This window comes from Pungitius pungitius, chromosome 4, assembly GCF_949316345.1.
Source record: "Pungitius pungitius chromosome 4, fPunPun2.1, whole genome shotgun sequence".
Classification (NCBI taxonomy): Eukaryota; Metazoa; Chordata; class Actinopteri; order Perciformes; family Gasterosteidae; genus Pungitius; species Pungitius pungitius.
In genome coordinates, this window is record NC_084903.1 from 8,815,041 (window position 1) to 8,833,869 (window position 18,829).

Genomic DNA, 18,829 nt, shown 5'->3' on the forward strand with positions numbered 1-18,829 from the left:
CTTTTACGTTATTAACATTTTTTTGTTTAAACATCCTGAAGGTAAACATTGGCAATAGTAGGGGAAAAAAGTTGCTGAATGTGCATTAGGTTCTGTTGAGAATCCTTGGTGTAAACATTTCTTGCATGTTATCATAAGTCTGGTGAATTGGGAAGGTAAATCTTGCCAACTCTCAATTCATTATCAATTTAACTATAATATCAAATATCGTATTTAACCCGTACTGCCCACTACCTATGTCTACACATCTTTACCAACCCTTTATTCATCTTCTTTTCACATTGATTATCTAATCATAAATTCATCACATTTCTATGGTGTATATAATAACAATTGCTCGTCTGTTGTCCTATTTTACAGTGATTATTATGTAATATTGAAATGCGCCTGTCATTTACTGTAGTCACTGTGGGCTATTTTGGGCGCTTTGATTAAATCTTTGATCGTGTCCTTTTCTTTCTCTTTTGAGCTCAACGGCATGTGAGTACACATTTCCCTTGTTTCTTGAGGACAACGTGTCTGACCAACGGCCTTGTGTAACTTGTGTGGGGATTTCATGGGCTTTGATTGCTCTGGCCTCAGGCGAAAAGGTAATTTCACGGCAGCCAGCACACCGGGATGACTGACAAGTGCTAAGTGTAAGACTGTGAACTTGACCAAGTGAGAAGGAGGAAGAGGAGAAGGAGGGGGGAGCTGGGTGACAAAAATGCACCTACGGTCAAATGTGTTGTTTTATCCCAACACTGTAGCTTACATAATAAGAGACCTGAAAACTATGAAACACATATTACTCTACATCTTTGGCTCAAGTCATTATTATTACTTTCAGCCAACATTAACTTTTGCACGTTGGACACAAATACCACTTGAATGTTGAATGTATGTAGTCAAGGCTCTTCATATCTGACCTCTGAAAGGGACACAGGCACCACCAGGTAGTTTCCTCCCTTCAGAGCCAGTTGGCCCTTATGGAACAGATCCAGGGTCAGCTGAAGGTACAGGATGGAGCCGTGGCTCCGGGTTGACAGGTGGCTGCTGAACTTGCTGAGAAGCAGCTGATCGGGGGCCGAGCCCGTTGGCGTGGTGACGTTGGCGGCGACCTGAGTGCTGCTGCTGACCCGGTGATGGATGTAGTCACTCAGGTCAGCTCCAAGATCGCTGCTGTCCGGCAGGATGTCCAGAGAGATGCCGGAGAAGGGAAGGAGTGTCGTGATGTCCTGCAGGAGAAGAAAATTGATTGATTATGGGTGATTTTTCTATTAAAACAGCTAACAAGCGCCGTCAGAAACACCTTAATGTGAATGGAATAGTCGCCTGCATGTCTTTGGAGCGTTAGCTGGGGAGAAATTAAAAAGCACTAAAACAGGGAACCAATCCTCAGATGCTGTTGACTCTGACTCATGCAGAGCCATGGGATACAGTACAGTAAATAGTGTGACAATGACTCAAGCTCCGTCATTGCTCACAGGCATCTCTCAGAGTCACATTTCATCTCCTCTCATGCCATCCTCAACTGCTCGACACCGGCCAAAACCAGCTATGAAAATCCATGTTATTGCGGCTCAGTTCCTCATTAACGCAGAATGACATTTTGGTTCAACGACAAGTAATTGACCTGTTGTCTCGTTCTGCACTTAACCCTTTCTGGTGCGCTTGGAAAATATCCAGCTTGTCGTTATACAAGAGGTCCTTTGAAATGTCTGGTAAAAAAAGAGGGAGAGGATGACGATCCAATCAGGAATCAGGGATACTGGAAGCTGTACTGGGCCCAATTCTGTTGTTTTGTCAATTACATTTGATTTGATTAAAGTTAATAGTGTGCTGCAATTACTTTTGCAAATGTGCATGGCCACTATAAACATATCTGATCATTTTTTGTTGAGTTTGGAATAATAACTGCACTCTTCATCTTTAAATTTCTGTACTAAATGGTTGCTGACTTCAAGCATATCATAAAGAAAATGACTCCAAATGTGTTTTGTGTAGTCCCCAACTCTACTCAAATGATGTAACCGGCTGGCTGTCAAGCTCCAGACTCCCAGCAGGCTTCTAGTAGTGTTACCATCTATTCAGGGCGTAATCCATGCAGCATTTGGAGGCCTGCCTTTGGCATTGCACAGATGCGTCTGCTGTTTGGTGGGATTACCAACCGGATTGAGAAAATACATCAGACTAAAGAGATTGACGATGCCAAAAGCTGCAATGTCTGTGCCCCGGCAGTAAAAGTACAACAATTTACGCAGTGAGCTGAGAAAAAAGAAGAAGGCACATCAGTCATCAGTAAGAGGTTTTAGAATTATAAATAAAGTAAAAATCTGCTAATGAAACAAATTTGCTGGGTTAGGTTACTTGAAATGGAATATCTATGGCTCTTGAAATTAACAGGATACACTCTATAAGCTATATTTCACCAGTATTAGGAAGTGGCAAAAACAAGTTACGTTCACAGACTTTTCTCTGTTTCTATCTCTGTGTGTGTTAAGGGCAATTCAACAATCATGTAATTCAACAATCCGTGAGGCTCTTTATCTTCATGTCCTCTTGTTAGACGTTTGTCGCTGTTTTTGGCACTGCTGACATTAGTGCATAAACCTGTTTTAATTTGAAGCACCTTAAGACAGCGCTGTCACGTTGGGCCTTTGTTTCTCTTGGTTACTTAATTAAGGAAGTCTTTCTCTGCTGTCTATTTTGCTTCTTCTGATTTGTAGCTGGTTAGGGAGATTATTATTGTCTTTTTCTTTGTGCAGTACAATTATGGAGTTTTTATTTTCTACTTATAGTGCATTATTTTGTTTTTCATTTTATTTAGTCTTGGAGGGCCTGAAATGAAAAAAAGCTATTATGTTGCTGACAATTTTCCCCACAGGCCTCCCACAGTGCTGCAACAGAAAAATCCCTCATGCCCCGAAAGACAATGTTTAACTGGAGACGAGAATTGTAGAACAGTTTTCTGTGTATGTCTTTGTGTTGTTAATTTGAACAGTGCCAAAATATTGGATGAGCAATTGCACATCTTGGAGTCTAATGTGAAGTTCTTAAATCAAGAACAGCTTGCTTATAGGTTGACTAAGAAACATACGCAATACTTAACACATCTACAGCTAGTTTCAATGTTGGAAAAAAAGCCTGTTCATTTTAGATTTTTCTTTTTTAACCAGATCACTTGAAGGAAACCAGGCACAGGGAATAATATGTTGTTAGTTAAGCTATTTCAATGAAGTGAGAACCACCACTCCATTGTTTTAATGTGAAGGCCAGATGTGTGGAGTTAATTGTGACTTGGGTGACCGAACCCTTTGAAACTGGTGTAATAATGGTTATAATGTCACTCACCACCAGGCCCGTCCTGACTGTGACCACCAACTTCAGCCAGAGAGGAAATTTGGAGATAATTTTGGGAATGAAAGTGGCGATGGTGTCCCCATAGTCGGGTTTATGGAATTCTGCCTCATTGAGACTGTCGACCAATATGATGTAGTCGTCTTCAGGTAGCCTGCGCTCTGAATGAAACAAAAGATGAACAAAACACTGGGTTGTAACACAAAAAAAACAGATACATTGGTTTAGCCGTAGAGGCCAGGAGCACATCATGAGGAAACAATGACAGATGGTTTGACAGCCTTTATGCAATTCGTAATATGACTAAAATGTTTTCCACAACAGGATATGTTGGGAAAAGCACCAACTGCTGATATTGATCAAATTCTGCTAAAAGGGGCCGCAGGTCGTTGTTGTTTATTAGCTTGAAACAGGACATATCCATCATGTTTCACATAATTTAAACTGTCAATCCTTCCCTGTGAGCCTGATACGCCACGACTCATACACTCAGGCACAAGGGCTCTCCATTTTTTTTCCTAACCTGCTTAATAGTGATGGAGTAGACAAAACACTCCTCTGCTCCGACTGTGGAGGACCCGGACGTAATAACGCATCAATCTCGCTGACTGAGGAACTGAGGTGACTAATACGGCCCTAATGATTACCGCCATTCACAAGCATTTTGTGACCTTGAAATTCTGTTGGATGCTGACGATTTGCCGGGCAAAAGTTACGCACATATTTTCTCGATGTAAATGACCTAAAATCTGTTTCACAACTCCTGTAGCTAGAAAATACGACAAGGGCCAATCACGGAGTCATTTATAGGCAATTTTCCACCGGAAATGGCACTAGGCTCCTGAATTGCACGGTGGACGCAGTTTTACTGCCGGACAACAGATATTATTATGAAATTTTGAATCTCACATTTGTCTTAAATGGTCTGTGCACGTGTCTGGGTGTGTGTTTGCGCAGACTTCCTTACCCTTGCGCAGGCTGGCTATGGGCTCTACGATACCCTTTCGGAAGGCAGCGATGGGGTCTTGGACGCAGGATCGCAGGCTGAGTGTGTTTTGGAGCTGAGGCTCTTGTACCAGCAGATCCCTGTACGGGGCAAGCTGCGGCGCTCTGGTCAACAAGGCAGCGACACTGTGCACAAACTCTGGCACCAGGCAGGTGTACGTATTGTCAGCCTGACAGAAATGATAGGCTACCACCTGCCAGGAAAACAAGAAAAGTTACAAAGTTGCTATCTTTATCACAGTATTACAAAGAATTATCTGTATTTGGGTCTAAATTTAAAAAAAAAATTGATCAGGGGGTTTTAAAAGTGGGAGAATTCCTGATTGCATTGGACCACATTATGTTTTATGGTCCATGTGATCAGTTAAACTGTGCCGTATGAATAGAATTTACTCAATAACTTTTAATATTGTACCATGCGGCATGTCTGAATATTCAATTTAAAACTATTTACACCTCTGTGCTTACAGTCCAGAGCATATTTTGTTTTTTGGCAGGTTTTATTTGTATTGACAATCATCTGAAGTCTTGGTGCTTTGGCTAAAGCAGTTACTGTATAATACAGAGAACAATCTCCTGAATTACTTAAATAAAGCTCTTATGTGAGGAATACGAAGGGGGAGGAGATTCTTATTCTAAGAATAAAAGGAGAAAAACAATCCCTAAGATTATAGTATCACAGAATTTTAAAAAATCAGGTCGACCATAAAATAATACCCGGATAGACAGAAGTTTTTTTTCAGAAATCATTGAGGTAGCGGAGTCATAAGATATAGTCTCATGGAAGTCGACAATGAGAGCTTCTTTAATATTACTGCCCAATATCTATTAAACTCATTCAGTAAAGACTTATTCGAGTGACAAACTGCAGGGTAAAAAGGTATCTGACGCATGAAACACATCACAACAAATGAAGGTGAGCCAAACAGAACAAAAGCATAAAACACAAATATATTAAGATGAATGGAAACTGTTTGTCTGGTAGATTAACATAATAATAAGTAACACGTCTTTCCAGAAAAACACATCCATCGTATCCGCTCATAGGGCCGAGATAGGTCCCAGCCTTGACCATGAGTGAACATCCTCACAAGTAGTCTGACTAGTTCCCATGGAAACTCTCATTGAGGCCAAGTTAGTAAATTTAGCAGCTTCCATGTCATCTATGTGATGCAATCTGCAGCGTGTTCTACATGTACCACGAAATACAGGAGAAATCGATGATATCCAAATGTTGATGTGGTTTTATCTCTCTGAGTTGATCCCTCTTTGGTGTTTTGTATAGACTTGTAACAGCCATTGCTCCCTATAGCAGTGCTGTTTATGATGCTGTATTATATTGCTGTGCTTTCAAATCTGCTGAGAGAAATGCAGGAAGAAATACAAGGGCATGTCAATAATTTATATATTTTTTTCAAATTCACTGAAGGTGTATCAACAATTTACTCAGAAACAGCATGAATAACAAGAAGATTAGATAAGTGCATTGTTTTGATACGTGAGTGTATCTTATTTAATTTTTGGTCAGCACTCTTAGTTCTTCTTCGGAGTTACGTTGAAAGTGTGTTTAAGTAGAGTCAAGAGTCTGGGATCGGGTAAGGCCTGTTCTGATTGCCTGATCGAAAGTAAGATGAGAACATCGTTATCAGTCGCGTATCTTTTAATAAGAATAATTTACCACAAATAGCTCACTCACATGATCTATTTGTATTTGTATAATTCAATTCACAACCACAAAAACACAATTTTCCCCTCTGAGCATTCATTTCCTTGAGTGTATACTGGTTGCCTAGCAACTACTCCTGGCCAAGAAATAGCACATGAGTAGCGAACTTCTCATTTTACACCAAATCAACACTTTAAGGTTAGAGTTGTAAAATGATGGTCCTCACATGTATAGAAAAACCAATCTGTGTGTGAGTGTGTGTCTGTTTTGAGATACCTTGGCTGCTAGGCACCTCGCAGCCTCCTTCCTCTGTGCCGTACTGTCGCTCGTACCTGCAGCAGCACTCTGGTGAGGCTGGGAGTCAGCAGTCTGTTTGGAAGCTGCTCTTCCCTGCTTATCCCCACCTGAACGGAGAGCAGGGCAACAACAACAAACGCAAAGCTGCCATTTAGACTCGTTGGATGGAGTCTCCGGTGTAAGCACAAGAACGCCAGGAGTGAAGTAGACAGACGATTAAATTGCTGCAATTAATTAGTGTATCCGTAAGCAAGACTGGCAACGGTGGTGCACACCTCATGTTATTTTCCCTCTGTCAAATAGATGAAAAGGAAAACATAAAGTGCGGCGCCCTATTCTTTTCAAATACTATTTTAGTTTTACCATTTCACTTATCTGTCTTACAAATACTTCTCATTGCACTGCAGGAAAAGGCTGAAAGAAGATGAAATATATCAAATCTGTATTTGTGGCCTTACTTTCTTTCATATCTCCAGGTGTGTTTAGTTTTATGCTTTAACAGAAATCCCCAGCATGTGACAGCATACAACATCCATCAACATCTATATCTATCATCTATTGTGCTATGCGCAAAACATGGCAAGTGAAGTCAAACGTTATTGTTGGTTTGGTTGTTTTGAGGGAATGAAAAAAGGAACAAACTCAGAGTCCTTACACAACTGCAATCAGCAGAAAAACCTCAGGGGAGAACTTGAAAGAAGAGTGTGTGACCCAGTTACCAACTCCCTCCCAAAAAGGGATATTTTCCCTTAAAACTTAACAGGAATTTGGAGCACACCGGAGAAAGTATGAATTCAACTTTGAGCATCCTTAATGTGTTCTCACACTAATGCTTTGAGACTCGAACAAAAACAAGTTACGCTGCTGCGCATAAAGGAAGAAGCCTTACATTTAGGGGAGGAGCTGGGGCTGTGAGGGATGCTGGGACCTCCCTGCGGCGTGCGCGTGCCGTGACAGCTCAGTGTCACCAGCCGCCAGATGATAGCAGTCTTGCCGGATCCCGCGTTGCCCACAATGACAGCGCCGCGACCCTCGCAGCTGCTCGTTTTTCCAAGGACCTCCTCCAAGCGCGTAAAGAGCCAATCCCGGCCGACAAAAGGCGTCTCTGCGGTGATGCCGGGGACTTCGAACAGCAGCGGTTTAAGCATGATGTCGGCTTGCTTGAATGGCACTAATCTCCCTGGACGGAGAGGGAGGAAACAGTCAGAGCTGTTTAAAAATGGGTCATTTAGGCGGTGACATTGGGGACGCGGATGCTCCACACAGGTTTCTGCACCATATTTATGTATTTACACACTGATTGCACCCTGAGGCTAAGCCTCAAAATACCTTTGGAGTCATCACTTGTGCGTCCAGCTGTATTGTGTTTGCGGACGGAGCTCCTGTGCCCAGTGGCCCTTTGGTTGTCCACATAACTCAAGTCCTCCAGTCGTGTGGAGCTGGTTGCTGCAAAAATAGGGGAATGGACTGAGAGTGTGAGAGAGATGCAACGAAATGTGCAAACATCCACATGCACGCCACACAAGTGTCAAATTCATTGCTGGAGTCAATGATTGTATCCATGGAGACATAAACAGTCTCGATGGATGTGCTCTCATTGCTCAGTGACCTTGAAGTGAGAAGAGAGAGGAAAAGCAAAGGAAAGAGTCACCTCACGTTCTGTCACCTCAAACTCACGTGAGATCGAAATGACCAAATGTTTCATCCGGTCTCACACGTCAGGGCACAGAATTCGAGGGGCTCACCGGAAACACATTGCCTGCTGTAATGCAAACGTGTTTCAGCTGACAATGGCAGGATTACAGGCATTCTGCCACTGACCAAATAGGACACACAGAAAACAAATGTTGTACAGAAGAGTAAGAAACAGATGGAATTCTCTCCCACATTCCCCGAAGCAGCCTCCTACTCACACTACGGTTTACAGGTCAGCCAGGCTGACGTTCTGCAGTTCTCAAGACGTTCAGCAGAGGTTTCAGTCCAGGCTTTAGTTTAGAATAAAGGTGTGCTCTTTGTGCTTGATATTCAGATGTGTTATTTGCAGCTAACAGTTAATAAAAGTGAAGTATTTGAAGTAGCAAGAACATTTTTCAGTGTAATCTAGTTGAATTTCTAGTTGAACATCCTCGTTTTTCTTACTTTTTTATTGTTTTTGGCAGGTTTTGCCTTTATTTAAATGTTGCCAGTATTTACCTGGGAGATGGTACACAAATAGAAATAGAATGCAAAAAATAGGTAGAATTCAAACTCAAGGGTGTTAATAGAAATCACAGATTATTGATCCTACAGAAGGAGTTTGCTCTTAGTCAACTGCTCATCACTCTTTGGAGCAGTGGACCAGTTAAAAGGGATAAAATGTTCTAATAATGGTTAACATTATTCCTAGTTCCTCTCTTGGTGAGGGCGAATATGATCCAAGTTGTTTATTAATCTAGGAATGTTGGAGAACCAGAAATACTTGATAACAGTCTCTGCCACCCAAAGTGTACATTCTTAGTGGGAACCTGTAGGGTTATAACAATGAAGTATTTATCCACCATTATTTAGTTGATGGAATATTAAATGGCATTCATATTAAAGTATATAAAATGACTACCAAATAAGAATTAAACTGCATGGAAAATGAGTCTGACAGAAAAATCATTGTTGCTTCAAGAGTCTGTTTTCAATGGGCAGCCCCCCCCACCAAAAAAGACATATTTCATTCATTCATTATTGTGATTTTTTTAAAATAGAATCCTCTGTAAACTGAAAATCTGGCATTACATCAATCTCTAATCTCGTAGGAAGTGAAAAAAAAGAGGCAGCGTTTCACTCATCTATGAAATCCTGTAGATAGACCGACGAAGCAGAAGTAGACAGGAAGGTTCAGTGCCTGGACAGATACCGTAACCATGTACTGTACATGTTAAATGCCTTTGGTGATCTCGGAGCATCTGAGGGAGCTCCAACACATCGCTGAGCTGCTACGAGCTTAAAGTTTTAAAACAGCAATTATGGTCTCGGCCCGAAGATGCTGGCCAGCAACGTCCTTAAGCCTCCTTCGTCATGACAAATCACCAAACACTCAGGCGTGAGCAACGGGAAATCTGCTCATGCACTCTTCACTGACATTTAATGTTCACTACACACTGTGACGCTGCACAGTTTCGTAGTTTTGTCATTTTTAACAGGGGGGGGTTCCACCACCCAGTCAACACCTTGGCAGATCCTATCACATTGTGATGCATGTAGCATCCCTGCGTGCGTCCATCATTCTGCAGCGGCAAAGTGCGAGAGTGGCGTGGAGCTACTGCGGCCGTATCATAATTTGCAGGGAGCTTGTGCTTGTGAGAGCACAAGGAACCTGCTCTGCGGCGTATTAGTGGACAATGAGGGGCTCCTCGATGCAAGACGAATCAATTACTCCGCGAATACAACAATTATGCTGATAGAAAAAAAATTGGGGCCAAGCAAGTAATGAACCCTGGCTCACTGGAGACAGGGGAGGTGGAAGAATTGCCCTCGTTGTCTTGAGTTGTGGTGGAGAATCAAAAGAACGTCCGGTGAAGGAGGTGTGGAGTGGGATGAGTCCACCACAATCCAGCCTGATGGGACCCAGTGCACCACACTCACCGCCTGAGCTGCTGTTGATTATCCTCCAACCGCTGTTGATCACTCAACACTTTAAAGGTCAGCGCCGCAGCCCCGGCCAAAGCCCCAAGCATGCCTGCTACCACCAGTCCGTCATGAGCAACTAATGCAATGACTCTACTCAACCTTTTCAATCTTGAGGGAAGTGGGCGACATTTTGGGAAATGCCCATGTTCTCTTTTTTGGCAAAAAGTTTGAGATCAAGATGGCTCCTGACACAGGAGCCATCTTGATTTAGGCCTCAGCTAGTGACCAATAAGCTAAGCTTGGCTAAGCACAAAGACTGGAAAGGTGGAACGAGCTAGCGTGGCTCTGTCCAAAGGCAACAACTTCCACCTACCAGCACCTTTGAAGCCCACTTCTGAACATGTAATATATCTTTTGTTTCATCGGTGCAAGAACTCCATTTCTCGGCTGGTAACTAAATAACTAAAATATCTCAATAAATATATACCCCCTCGTCCTTTTTTTAAGGTCAATGATAATACTGTATTTCTAAAAGTATTGGTTTAACTTGAATATGCGCAGGAGTCTGCTGCATTGTCCCATAATCTAAAAACAGGATGTAGGCCAGTGGCCGTGACTCGTCACATTATAACGACCTTTAAGAGGATACCAGGAAAACATCTCATTACACATCATATCTGCAGTTGATGCCCTGTCAGCCTCTGACTGGTTCACAAAATATAAATTCAAGAGTGCTTTTACCACTCAATCTGCCGCCAAAACGACCCCAGTCTCAGCCCACTGCGGTGTGGATGAGGTGGGTGACCTCTATCGACTCTGCAAACTATCCATTTGTATTCCTGCACTTCAAAACATTCTAATTTATCTCAGGAAACGTTGAGAAGAAGAGCTACTTCCATCCATTGAAAATGTTTTGAGGCTGTTTTTGGGAAGAGACAGCGTGATTGAACAACCATTTATTCTAGACTTTAAATTATTCATTAAATAATTGGAAAATTAAACCTGATTATCTACAATTCGAATTAAAATATATCTTGACGTTCAGCGGCTGTTAATGTTGCTACAAGTTTTTCATACAAAATACGTCATTCATTTTCTAAGCCATAACATTTTAAAGTACTGGGTGTGTTTACAAAGTCTCCGTTCGATAATTCTTCAGGGAATGATAAAAATGTTACTAGTTTCTTAATGAATATCATAATTCATACATAATTCTCTATCAAATCTTTCATCGATGTGCAGTACAGTGCTGCGTAGCTCCATTTCTCTTTATTCTGAATCTCATCACGGTTGCCTAACTGAAAGCACCAGCTGACAGAAGAAACTGGCAGGCGTTACTGTGAATCCACTCCTTGGGGAATCTCTTCTTTTGCTCCGAACACAAGTGCACTGACATCTAAGGGAAGAAAAAGAGCCTTGTGCACAAAGCAGAGATCGTGACTGGTGAGGATGGGGAATATTTTTATGACAACTAGAGGCCTCCCAGGACGTCCAGCCGGTCCTGCTCACTGTGCTCGGCCACCAGAGCCCCGACTCGCGGTGCAGTGAGGTTTAGCTGCATCACAGATATGTTGAAAATCAGCCTCTCGAATCGCGATTCAATCAATCTGCCATTCAGTCAATATTTATCAGCCCATTAATTAATCACCCGGGTCACAGCTGTCACATTCATACTCTCATTAACCTACTTCATCTATGAAATAATTGAGGCTTTAGGCATCTGCACCAAAATAGAAGTGTAAAAACAATATGTTTTAGTTTTTAAGGGGTTTGTGTGTGGGTCTGTCTCTTGGCTCGGAGCAGTGACTTCCTCGAGGAGGTGGAATGGCAACCTTGATGTGACGGCAAGTCTAGGGGAAATATCCTGTTAATTAGTGAGCTATTGAGGATTTTTTCCCTCTTTTGGACAGAGCCAGGCAAGCTGTTTCCCTTCAGTCTTACTGCCGAGCTCAACTAACAGGCAAAAAAATAAAGTCACGACCATTATAACAAAAGGTAAACGTACCTGCCACTGAATTGGGACGGGGCAACGCAAGGGAGGAAGCGCTGTGAATGTGGTGCTGTGGGAGGGGTCTTTTCGGTGCCGGTGGAGTCCTGGGCTCCGTGATGTCAGTTCTAGGTAAGGCCTCATCTGGTTGGATGATCACAGAGTCCCTGGTTGGCCCGGGATGGCGGTTCTCGCCTGCATAGCCCATTACACAAGCACCGCCCCCTGGGCCTTCATCCGTAGTCAGAACCTCACGGGAGGCGCTGCGCTCCTCATTCTCAGAAGAAACAGTGATGGTGGCTGAGCCACAGGAAAATATAGGTTAGGCTGTGTAAGGCAGCAGGGGAAACGCAAATCACGCTCCTTAAAGGAGAACACTGCATTGACTTGCTCGATTGCATTGACTTATCAGAAAAAGGGGACTGGAGACCCCAAATTGAGCATTTTCTTTTTCCCTTTTTCACCTCACTGTTGTTTCAACTAAACACTCACAATTCATCAATCCATAGTTGTGTTGTACTTGATGCACTTTTTTGAACTTTTGTATTTAACTATAAATACAAACGCTATTTAGAGAGAAAAAGTGTCCTATTTTAAGAGAATCAGACCCATAAGCAACAAAGACAGCAGTGTCCCAGATTTGACAGAAACCTTGAGGCTGAAGTGGCACAGGCGACATAGAGAAGCTCTCTGTGGGGTCGGGGTACACGTTCAACAAGGACTTAAAAGTGAGCGATGTTGCATCTAACTTCCAGTCTCCTTTTAGGAAGGTGTGGCACTTTGGATGAGGTAAGTGGTTCCACAATGAGTTCAAGGAAAGCCATTTTGAGAACACTCTCTTTTTTAACATGCATGGCCAGGCTTCGATATTGGACATGCTCAACTTTCCCTATGAAACACACATTGTGGATGGACCCCATTTGAAATATTGGCCCAGATTTCCAATGAGCAACTCCCTCACCTTTGGTTCCACCATCCTTCCCCACCGAGGTGGCGGTCGGGCTTTGAGAAGGCGGCCCGGGGCTGAGCGGTCCAGCAGCAGCGCAGGGGGCGGAGCTGGGCCCGCTGTTGGAGAGGGTTCCAGTGGGGCTGGTGCTGGAGCCACAGTGGGGCGAAGCTAAGAGCTGGCCTCCAACACTGGTGCTCAGGGTGGAGCAGGGGCTCTCTGAACAGGGGGAGGCAGTGCTGCAGGTGAGAGTGGGGCTAGGACTCCCCCCCTGAGCAGAGGTATCAAACTGGAGGGAAACAAAGAGCATACGTATATTGGTACATAAAGTTTGGATGTGTGGAGAATCAACTCATGGGAGAAAGACCAAAGCTAAGTGATATTCTTCTATGTTGTAAGTCATCAGTGTCAGTTTAAAACCCTGCATGAAAGTATTGTCCCCCGTGCACTGTTTTGTGTGACACAGCTTGTTTGTGGTGCACGCAGATGGGAAATTAAAGGATAATTCCAGTTATTTCCATCCTGGCTGTCATTTTCCTAGTTTTTCAACCGGCAGCTGCGTTGAAAACTTAGAGTCTAAGTCATTGTACACACATTCTGCTGCCCCACACGAGGCGGATTTCACAAAGACGGGGGGAAATGTGAAATCTTTTTACAGGTGACAGGATGTATTTTAAGTAGGAGAACACACCATCAGACGGCCACGATGAGAACACTAGTACAAAATAATTCCATATTATATGCACATTTCAGTATATGGGAAATGACTTAGGGTTTAAAGTTTAATTACAGTGTGTGTTACTGTGTTTAAAGGACGTGCTTCAGTGGGTTTGGAGTTAGCTGCATGTTTTTATGGTAATTCCTGGAGAAAATGTGTGTAGCTTCACAGTGAAGCTAAAATCGTGGAGGAAAAAAACATAAATAAGAAGTCGGGTTGAAAAAAGAGACAGTGAGAGATTATTTCTCGTAGTCGTATTGTGTGACTCTACACTCATTCAAGAGAGGATAAACACATGATGTATACATAATAACAGGAACATCTTCACAACATATTGTAACCTAACCTCCAATAAATCATATGGTTTGTTCTAAGAAAGCAAAAACGTATCTTTGTGTTACATCAATGTATTGACTATTGTCTCTTGTGGAGGCATTTTTGTTTTTTAAGAACATTTTGAACACCTGACATAAATGTTTTTGTCCTTTTCCCGGCAGCAAACGAGCCATTTAAAATGTTGAGAAGAGTTTATAAAATTCTCTCAAGGACTCTTAAGACATTTAAGTTAACTAATGGTTTTTATTTATTTAATTGTAGATGTCAAATGAATTTGAGGCCACATCTTTGCAACACGGACACTGTAGGGAGAAAGGGCGGCAGAGTAGAAACGACTCACTGTTATTCCCTTTGTACCAAAGCCTCATCCATCTTAGCTTGGGACAACCCACATTCCTCACATGAGCCTCGCTATCTCTGTGACACTGAATGAATCTGGAGCCCAGGTGGTGGAATGAAGCTGAGAAAATGGGCCACGGCTGAGCAGTGCAACGGCACAGAGATGGAGAGGCATAAGCATATGCAGTAACACACACATACAGTGAGTTTAACGAAACAGGGCTCTGAGTGCAGAAATTGAGCCGTGTGGAGGGATGGCAACACAAATAAAACCGTTCCGAAATACATAACAACTCATTTCGTCAAAGGGGCATTTAAGTGGTCAAATCACACACAGTGCGCCTTGCACTCAGCTCAATTTGAAACAACCATCAAGTCATTATTTGCAAAAATAGGAAGCTAAGATTTGCAATTATTTGCAAAAAAAGGAAGCTAAGATGTGAGGGCTAACAAAAGCAGGTAGTTTACAAGACGAATCATACACCGTTCATTTTCCATGACAGTAAGGGGCCAGTGAATCGATACGATGCCCTACCTTCCTTTCCCTCCTGTCCTCCATTGGAGAGCTAGCAGTGCCAGGCGTTGCTTCTCCCAATAATAAGCATAGTCTGGTCATCAGTTCCTGGGTAGAAAGGGAGGAGCCCAGCTGAGGCTCCACGTGGAGGTCTGGAAAAAGTACACATTCAGGACACACGCATTAAACGGGCCGAGTGCAACGCGTTAGAGGCCCGAAGAGACCGCCATCCAACCGACGCCCTCGTTTCAGCTCGGCTCGCTGGTGAGGTTCCAGCCCAGCAGCATCGCTGCGTCCACAGGTCAGCACAGCCCCAGCTGCCCTGATTATCAATGCAAAGACTGTGGCTTTCCAGTCTCCCCCGGTTGAGGCGGCGACGAGGGGTTGTGTGAGGTTGTGAGTCTGCCCGTGCACACGCCTGCCAGGTGCTCTCGGTTGAGAGACGGGTTGTGAATTTCAATGAGAGCAGAGCAGAGAGACGGGGCGCCTTGGCTCATGCCTCCTCCGTTGCTGCAGGAGAGATCGGCTGACACAGACCATGTGCTGCATTCATTTATCACGATTTAGGGCTCCCCCGATGCTTTGACCTCCAACCCCGGCTTCCTCTGAGGTCCGCGCTCGCCTTTCCGCACAGCGAAGCTTTAAATCCGTTTGCGCATGCCGAGTGATGCCAGTGCCTCCGTTCTCACGCCTCACCTATGTGCCGTTATCAGCTGAGTAACATGCATATTGAGTAGGCATAAAAACAGGATGACAGGACACCACGGATTACAGGAACAGCTCACTCCTCCTCACAAACATCGTTTAGATTTCGCACTCCCTCCACTGATTCTTTCCTCATTCTGTTCTGCCAGCGGTCCACTTTCTCCTTTTAAAAGCCACTGCATCCCAACGCTCTCACATTCAACATTCAGAGTCAGTTGAAACAGGAGTCACAGCCTTCAGAGGATCAAGGTCAATTTTCAGAGGCAGCGTGGTCAGTTTCGTTCCATAAAGCGCCCCAGTTCTAATCACTCTGGGTCCTCTTTTCACTCCATAGCTTGAAAAGCTGTTGAAGGCTGGATGTGTATTTCAGAGAGGGGGAGCAGAGAAAACTTTGCATATAGTCAGCAGTGCACTGAGTTACAATCTGGAGTAACATGAGGACACACTGAACGTCCAGTACTATTCATCAAATCACCCAGCAGTTGCCATTGGAAACGGGAAGCTCAGAGGTGCCTGGCAACCGGGATGGAAGATGCCTCATAAAATCGTTTTAGCCTAACGATAACCCTCCGGTCAAAGACATAGAGGAAGCTGTCTGAGACGTGGATATGTACAGCATTATTCATTTAACCTAACTGCACAAGTAGCATGCAGAGAAGTCAGGGCAGGGACTCAGGAGAAACTGTATTCAAACAAAACCACAATCAATTGCCCTGAGGATTACATCAAACCATCACTGTCCCTATATTCACCTGAAATAGAAAACTTAATGCAAAGCCTTTTTAATGTCATTAAAAACACAAGCACTCACTTTCTCTTGTATCTCATCATTCACTCCCCTCCACCCCATTCGTTGTCATTCAGCCTCCACGATCAATACCTGGAAAAAGCAGAAATGACGCTAAACACACTCCCACACACAGCTGTTCTCACCTCTGCGGTCTGTCCTGCCACGGCACGAGGCAAAGACGAGAGGTTCTCTAGCGCTGGGAAAGCCGTCCACATCCTCCAGCTTCCTTACCCGTCCTTCGGCCACAGCGGAGAGGGAGACAGGAGAGGGAGGGTGGGAGGGAGAGCAGCCAGGGTGGGAGAGAGGGAGGGATTGAGGGTGGAGATAAGGAGGGATATGAAAGAAAGTGAGAGAGAGAGAGAGATTAAGCCACCCCAGATGAGATCTGTGGTGCAGAATTTGAATTGTGTCCCAGGAGGATGAAGCAGTATGTACAGAGTGAGAGCAATGCATGCAAACAGTACAATGTTCACTGTACCGTGGGCGTTTATCTATAATATATTAACACTACTAATGTGTGCTTGTGTGTGTGTGTGTGTGTGTGTGTTTGTGTGTGTGTGTGTGTGTGTATGTGTGTGTGTGTGGGGGTGTGGGAGGGTTGATGGCAGGGACAGCGGTGCGCTCATATTGATGTGTGTGGGTGTGTCTCAAATTTATGCAACAACATCTGAGGGCTCTTGGAAGCGCAGATTCTTCAGGACTGGAGATCTTTCAGCAGGATGAGATGTGATGGGAACACTGAAACGCACTGAGCCGCTACACTCAAGGTTATTCTGTGTTCCTTTCCCACAATGAGGAGATACTGCTGAATTCCCACAGCGGTTGCTATCTGGTATCGTTCGATCAGCAATGGCACGGAGGCCGTGACAGCGTACACCATGACTTGCTGTGCATGTTCCTCGTCATGTGCGTTCACTGTACTGGGGGAAACAAGGCAGTGCTGCATGCGATGAGAGGCAGCGGCGCCTTCTTTTCCTCTGAAGGGCTGTGTCTTCGCTGTGGGACACTGCCACCTTGTGCTTTTTCAAGCTGAGGCAAGGTTTCAGCCGACCATCAGACGGCCTCCATGAGATCTAGTGTTCGCCTACTCAAAATCGGGAAAAGTCCTCCCCTCGCGGCCTTTACTAATGATGTACGTACAGACTTGCAGGGATTGACTTCAAACAGTGATTTCTTTGCATGAATCGAACGAGTGCGGCACACAAGCCGACTCTATTTGGCACGGCTGCATCTCTTACCTACACAGAAGATGCACACGACAGTCACCGTGTCGTTTAACCTAGCTCTCAGGGCAAAGAATGTGGGAATCTAAAAACATATTTAAAAAAAGAACGGCACAAAGCTATTGACCTTCGGTTAGGATTTGATCTATTTTGTCCAAAAAGTTGTCTTTAATTGAGATTCAGTATGGATCCAGACAGTGATTATATCTAAAACCTACCTAATTGGGTTTCTGGCCTTAAGTTATCTTGTTTAATCATTTACTCTGACAATCTGTCACATGTTTTTGAGCCCTGGGGGCTCAGCCTGTATGCTCTTGCATGCGCTGTCACATGTATGGAACAGCTGAACGCACAGAAGCTCTCAGCTAATCAAGGCAAACCCATCAAAGCATTCTGCTATTTCGGCAGCTATTCCCTGATGCACAGCCTCTTGTCATTCTCAGTCGTTCATATTGAGCCTCCGCTTTGTTCTTATGATCGATGAAATTTCCATTCAACCCACCTGTGAACTTGACGCACGACCTGGAGGCGACTATGTCGGCCTGGCGAGGGAGGAGAGGGGAGGAGGGCAGCGAAATAGACGCCACTTTGGTCAATCTCCTCAGCTTCCCTTGGCTGCCGTGGTCCTGGCGGTGTGTGGCACGACCGCCACTACCCCTCTGCAGAGTGCTGTGAGCGTACACCTCACTACCTACGTGGAAGAGATGCGCATGTAGAGGAAATATAGCGATGGGGGAAAAAAACACTCTCAGAGGCATCATTTAGAGGAGTTGAAAAGGCAGAGTTGATTTAACAGAACTGTGACTGCGCTGCAGATTTAACACATTGCAGACAGATTAGTTTAAAATATGTCTGCCATTAGGCTGCGACAGAGCAAACGTGTCTTGTCTTGGAGGCATATTGCTGAATGAGGTAATGGAAATGCCAGAACATCTATTTAAAGTAATGGGATCACACTCAATAAAAAAGGCAACACTTGTTATATTTCAATTCAACGTTAAAACCGTTTTCATCTCCACTCGTACTGCAGAGCCATCGGGCCTCGTCCTGTGTATTTTAATAACCATTACGCATGAGAACTCATGAAGCCAGGTGATTACAGAGCCTGCATTGCCACTTAGACGAGTTCTAACAGATTGCACTACTTTTTCCCCGTGGAATAATTCAGCCTTTCACCTTCTCTCGCTTTAAATGAGTGTTTTTTTTGCAGTTATTTCCGTGAGCAAAACAAAAGACTTAGGTCCACATGATAGGCTGTTGCATAATTCCTTAAAGATTTAAGGATCACAGCTTCGAAAGCGTTCATGACCAGAGTGGTATCTCTCTGCAAAGGATCAGAGTCTGTAAACACACTATATCATTTT

At 44.0% G+C, this 18,829-nt stretch overlaps 1 protein-coding gene across 1 annotated transcript in view; it reads right to left on the reverse strand.

The window, feature by feature from the left end:
- The window catches only part of LOC119196700 (protein TANC1-like), a 29,114-nt gene that overhangs the window by 9,246 nt on the left and 1,039 nt on the right, over positions 1 to 18,829 (reverse strand). The window contains exons 3-13 of the mRNA XM_037452640.2: positions 17,968 to 18,156; positions 16,386 to 16,478; positions 14,769 to 14,899; positions 12,856 to 13,129; positions 11,913 to 12,194; positions 7,637 to 7,753; positions 7,197 to 7,487; positions 6,287 to 6,414; positions 4,307 to 4,538; positions 3,334 to 3,500; positions 909 to 1,217 (exon numbers count right to left, since the gene is read on the reverse strand). Coding sequence (XP_037308537.2) covers positions 909 to 1,217; positions 3,334 to 3,500; positions 4,307 to 4,538; positions 6,287 to 6,414; positions 7,197 to 7,487; positions 7,637 to 7,753; positions 11,913 to 12,194; positions 12,856 to 13,129; positions 14,769 to 14,899; positions 16,386 to 16,478; positions 17,968 to 18,156 — 2,213 coding nt within the window. The remainder of the gene's footprint in view (positions 1 to 908; positions 1,218 to 3,333; positions 3,501 to 4,306; positions 4,539 to 6,286; positions 6,415 to 7,196; positions 7,488 to 7,636; positions 7,754 to 11,912; positions 12,195 to 12,855; positions 13,130 to 14,768; positions 14,900 to 16,385; positions 16,479 to 17,967; positions 18,157 to 18,829) is intronic.